General features: G+C 42.8%; 1 protein-coding gene across 10 annotated transcripts in view; it reads left to right on the top strand.

The window, feature by feature from the left end:
• The window catches only part of GLT1D1 (glycosyltransferase 1 domain containing 1), a 95142-nt gene that overhangs the window by 41436 nt on the left and 47661 nt on the right, over positions 1–6045 (top strand). For all 10 annotated transcript variants that reach the window (XM_034638761.1, XM_034638762.1, XM_034638760.1 and 7 more), the window contains one exon: positions 5803–5839. In XM_034638761.1, the coding sequence (XP_034494652.1) occupies positions 5803–5839 (37 nt within the window). The remainder of the gene's footprint in view (positions 1–5802; positions 5840–6045) is intronic.

The raw sequence follows: 6045 nt of genomic DNA, 5'->3' as shown, positions 1-6045 counted from the left end.
TATCTTGATGAAGTCCCACAAGTTCATTTTTTCTTTTGTTTCTCTTCCCTTTGGAGATGTGTCATGAAAAAAGTTCCTGTGGCTGATGTCAAAGAGGTTGCAGCTTATGTTCTCCTCTATGATTTGGATGGATTCCTGTTTCACATCAAGCTTTCATCCATTTGGAGTTTATCTTTGTGTATGGTGTGAGAGGGTGGTCAAGTTTCATTCTTCTGTATATAGCTGTCCAATTTTCCTGGCACCATTTATTGAAGAGACCATCTTTTTTCCACTGGATGTTTTTTCCTGCTTTGTCATACTCTTCCACGTTTCTAACAAAGCATTTAAAATAAAATTGAGCAGGCAGCAAAAGTTCAGTCTTAGGCGATGACTTAAGAGACGCTATAATAAAACTAATAATAAGGAAAGAGTGTTTCTGGTTTTAGTGTTTACAGCGGTGAGGGTAGTTATTAGATTCGAATGTGAGCCTGTTTTTTTAATATAGCTTTCTGTCTTTTATTTGGTGGATGAGTTTTCAATGAAGTTCTGTTCAATACCTTTATCTGATTAGTTTTTACAAATAAAACATATAAATAATGTAAAGCTTCATTATTCATCCACATTTATGTAATTATTTTGGATGGATTTTTGTAGAGAGATGATTTTTAGTTATGTATTCTGCACAGTGATGTTTCTTGAGTAATTAAGTTTGGCTCTTCATTATTGAATTGCCAGCTTTTGTTTTTAATTTTGTGTTCTTTATTTTAGTGTGCAGGTCTGACTCAGGGTGTCGTTTAGTTAATCCTACGTCATCATTATCAAACCAGAATCAGATTTCCGTAATCCCAGGTTAGAAAGATTTGGGGCCTTTGCTTCTTATTGCACAGAACTCACAGAACGCACTTCTACTCGTGCTTACGGTTTATTCCAGGTGAGTCAAAGACTTCCTCAGACTAAAATCAGCCACACTGAAGAGCTGTGTAGGGCAAGGCTCCCTGGCCTCCTTCCCCGTGGAGTCAAGACATTCCACCCTCTGGCTGTTGATCTGAGACAATATGCACGGAGGATTGCCGCCCGGGAAGCCTACCCAGGCTGAGCATCTAGCGTCTTTACTGGAGCGTCACTCTGTAGGCCTGACTGATCGGTTGACTACCCACGTGGTTGAAGCCAGTGTCCTGGTGGATGGATGCCACTCGATGCCAAGTCCCCACCCTAAACCGCGTGGGTGGTCTTTGTGGTATGGCCCGCTCGCATCTGGAAACCAATGGTTGGGCCTGGCCCTGCCCTAAACAGAGACACTCCTATCAGGTCTCATGTAAGTTATTTCCCAGAAGTCTCGTGCAAAGGCCAAGTTCTTTATTGCATACTGTTTGTATCCAAAATCGTATTATTTCAATATGTGATCAACATAAAAATGACTAATGAGATAGTTCATATCTTTTTTTGCATGAGGTCTTCAAAATCCAGTGTACCTTCTGCACTCAGGGCACATCTCCGTTCAGACCAGCCCTGGTTCAGGGGCTCCGTGGTCTTGTGTGGGCGGCAGCCGCCACACTGGGCAGCCCAGATCCGTACATCCAAGTGGGGGATGACCTCTTTCAAGACTGCTCAGACACGTGTTCACACAGCATCGGGCCGTGGGAGACATCTTCAAGGCCATGTCCCCAGAAGGGGTTTATTGTGTCAGCCCTGGGTCCCTTTCAGCCCTCAAGAAGGCCGGGACACTCCTTCAGAGGCTCTTCGTGACCCCCTACCTCTCTCTGGCTGACTACACAACTCAGTTTGATGGCATTTCAATAACGATGGCTTTATTTTGTCTCTTGTAATTTGAAATGCCTTTGTTTGGGCTTGTCGTTATTTTTCTAGTGTTGTTTACATCGACCTTAACGTGACGTCGTACCTGCTTTGTGAAGGGCACAGTCCCACCCAGGGGCCTCTTCACCAGGTCTGCACGCTGCATCGTTAGTATTTATCACACAAGTTCAGCACTGGTTGTATTTTCGGAAACCACTGCTCTGTTGGTTTGTGAAATTATAACCTTGATTTGGCATTTTTAGGAATTTGATTCAGTACCCGCTGCTAACTGTGATGTATGCCTTATGGAAATGTGAAGCTGGCCTATACAGAGTGTTGGTTTCTTAGGACGGTACATAGTAGACATTCAGCACACAAACTTGTGTTGGAAGTTCAGGCTTCCTTCTCTGAATTCATCAGACTTTCACCAGAAAATATGACTATTTCACACACACACACACACACACACACACACACACAGTAAAGCGAATTAGGTATATATCGTAATGGAAGGCTTTTCTCTCCACAGAGGCAATGATCTTGGGTTTACTAGGTCCCCTTGGGGTTCAAACCCCCACAGGCCTACAGAAAATTCAACTGCACCGTCGACCCACTCTTCCTAAGAAGTACTCTGCTAACAGGACTTTCTCCAAATTCAAATATTTATTTATGAGCTAGCTGGTTTTAAAATATCTTGAGTTTGAGTTAATATTGCTTGAAGTGGTTATCAAATTCGAGAAAACGCGGGGATAACCAGAATGGCCCATCTGTACTCTTCACCAAGGTTAGCGCCGAGCTAAGCCTTCTGATGTTGTTACTTTTTAGAGATTTTTTTCCTAGTTTGGAGCCGGTGCCTCACTGCCTTCTGGGGCGCCAGTGCTGTGCCTCACCTTCCCTGAAGCGGTTTTGTGTGAGGCCTTAGTGAAAGTGTACTTTTACTTTCAGTGTGTGCACGTACTCATCAAAATTCTTTTGGAAATTAAAATGCAGAAAGCAAGACAGATCTCACGGGCTGTCCCATGCGCAGCTGGCGGCACAGGTGAGCTCCCAAAGCCGATGCCGGTGTTCGTGCCCGCCCAACGCGATGAGCCCCGCGCCGACTAATCGCTGAGCTCTGCGTACTGAGCGCATGTTGCCCTGTGAACGCCTTACTCCTTCTTCCTTCTGCATGGCCCGTTGCTCTGCACCTGACTATCTCTCAGAATCACGCTGGCAGCAGCAGGAACCACACAGACCACAGCTTTTGTTATGGTGCCGCACCCCAAAATGGAAACTTAAAACCCTTCATCTCACAGGGTTCATCCTTAGATGCCCTCCTTGTCTGCGGCCCTCCCTGCAAATACTCTGTAGGAGAAACTGCAGGGGCTGATCATACCCTAGGAAGCTAATCATTTTTAATAACTTCTATTAAGATTGGCTTTCCTCTGAGATTTCCTGATGGAACTGGAAATGTTCTTTGCATTTTTCTTCCCCAAATGAGATCCCTGGGAATTGAAAAGTTTTAATGTAACTCAGGGGATGGAAACCTCATCAGTTCCAGAGACCAGACCCCCCCACCCTTCACAGGATCATGACCTGGGGGCTCAAACATCTGGAATGACCAGAATTGCTTCGAATTAATCAAATCACCAAGGCACAGAATGACAGGGGGAGCTTTTGAATAACATCAATAATCCCCAGGTATTTACTCCATAGATTTAACTGTTTCTTAAAAACGGTCTTCCCTCCAGTTTTCCTGTTGGCATTCCTATTCCTTGCAGTGCCGGCCAACGTTGGATCCCACGGGACTGGATCCTGATCCAGTCTTTGGAGACACTTCTCATCCCATTCGTGTGTCTTTTCTTCTTTTATTTTCTTTCCTTGCTTAAAAATCAATTTCTAAGGGAACAGGGTGGGAGGAGAAGGAAGAGAACCACATCCCCTGAAAAGACCCCAATTCCTGTGCGTTTTTTTAACAAAGGTATATTTTGAGAGCTTTTCACTTATGAGCCATGATTGTTTTAAAGCAATTTGTAGCTCTTTTAAAAGTACTTTTTAACAAAGCCATCGTCAGAAGTTGCATTATCATTTCAAAATAAAAATTAGTATTTTTGTCACCCATACACCCTGCAATTATACATATATTTCAAAAGTAACATTTACTGTGGTTTCTACTTACAAAGAGCTTAATTTCAGAAGGTTATATAAATTTTAAAAACGGGGGATCTATTTGTTGTTGCTGTCTGTTATTCCATTATAAAGAGGCATGAATTAGCATTTGGGTCTGTTAGGAGGTCAGGTGTATTTATAAGTATCTATCCAACAGGACACTGGCTTTTTATATCTAGTAATGGGCCAAAGTAACGGTTCCTCATAGACACTGTGGAGTATCCTCCTTCCCTACCCACTACACACACACACACGCACACACACACACACAGAGCCTGCTTTTTCATTTTCTGCATCAATGAGCTAATCTTGCAAGGGAAGTGATATACAAGGATTTTGACTCTTACTTATTTCAAGACAAGAGAAACAATAAATACTGAACAAAGAAACCTAATTTGTATTTAGAGCATTTTAATATAGATAATGCTTTTCAAAATCAATATAAGCCAGTTGAATTTTGCCAGATTTCTTTTATTATAAAGATTAACAATAAACCAGGTCCAGATTTTTTTTATATTGTAACTCTATTTTCTTGACTTACTAGGATGAGATCTTAAAATATTATTCGTAACATGTTTTAAATGTTCATATAGGACTTGATACTTATTTATTTTCTCATGGTTTGAATAGATTTAAGGGAAATAATGCTCAAAGATATGTAAAGACCAGCAGATAAATCCAGAAATTTCCACAGAGTCCATTCATTCTGCTTATGTAGTTGGGATGCCAGTTTAATTAATTTTTGTTTGTTTCAGAAGGAATTTTCTTGAAGGGAGCATTGTGGGTTTCTGCATTTCTAATTGCAGACGGAGTATATTTCTCTTGGAAACAGAGGCAAGGCAAAAACCCTATTTTGCCTTCCCTTAATTAATCAAATCTACGTAGAATGACATTGAACCTGTTTTTGTCAAACGCTGGTGTTTACTTTGCAGTTTAAACGCGAGGCTGGTATGTTTTGTCAGCGTGTTAGCACACGTTTCTCGGGGCCGCCTGAAGCAACAGCACGCCTGGCCTCCTCTGCACACAGTGGAAGTCTCCAGCGTTCTAGTGAGATTATCATTACACAAAAGGAGGATGTTAGGACTCTGGACTTCAATTCCTAATTTCAAATTGTTGCTATTAGCCATTTTTTCCATTAAAATTCACATTTTTTTCACTAGTAGGGAGGAGAATTTTTTAAACTATTTTGTTTTAAGACTTCCTATTTTAAGGGCATTTTAAAAGGGGAGCATCCCCCCACTGCGTGGTGAATTGAGGGGGACGGTCCAGGTGCTAGAGTCTCAGACAGAGCCTGTAACACGAAGGACAGAAGCAAAGCACACTGAGGTCCCTGTCGGGTAGGGACTTGCAGTCCACCGCCCTACAGATGGCTGGATGCCACAGCTCCCGGGCCCTTCCCTCTCCTCCTCAGCCCCCGTCCCCATGTCTTCCCCGCAGGTGGGGGCTAGGGAGTGGACTCTTCCCATTCAAGGATTTGTGTCCCCAAACAAGGGTTCCCAAACATCTGCCTCCAGCTCCCACACATGGTAGATAGGCTCCGTGCGGGCTCTGCCGTCGGCGTGTTCTCTGTCTGAGCTTCCGTAACCTTCTGCTAACGTAGTAACCATGCAGCCATAATCACGCATCGCGCCTAATGTAACAGGGACCTCCTTCTTTGTGCTTCTTACCTTGAAGGTGCCGTGTTTTTAATGGCCTAACCCCCATTAAAAGCGGAAGGAATTCTCTGCTCTTAGAAAGTAACTAGTGTGTGAGCGGATGTGTGGATGACTCTTTGTGACGTGTTCCAAGGTGATTGTTTCTTTATGGCCTTCATTGTTTCTAAAAAGCAGTTGTAATGGACTACCCAATTTACTTTTTTCCTTTCTCCTTTCTTTTCTAAAGCCGCATGCCAGGGATAAGATCTACATCCAGAGCCAAGGTAAGAATATTAAAATTTACGTATTTTTAAAAGACAAGTCCTTTTAGAGACGTGTACTGATGTGTTTGTGGATGAAATAACACGGTGCCTTAGATTTACCTACCAATAATTAGCAGAATGGATGGCCTGTTATTTCCTAACGTGAAGATAAAGGACAAATACAACATTATAAAAGAACAACTTAGGGGCGCCTGGGTGGCACAGCC

The sequence above is a fragment of the Ailuropoda melanoleuca genome, chromosome 12 (genome assembly GCF_002007445.2).
Source record: "Ailuropoda melanoleuca isolate Jingjing chromosome 12, ASM200744v2, whole genome shotgun sequence".
Classification (NCBI taxonomy): domain Eukaryota; kingdom Metazoa; phylum Chordata; class Mammalia; order Carnivora; family Ursidae; genus Ailuropoda; species Ailuropoda melanoleuca.
This window is presented reverse-complemented; position numbering and strand designations above follow the sequence as displayed.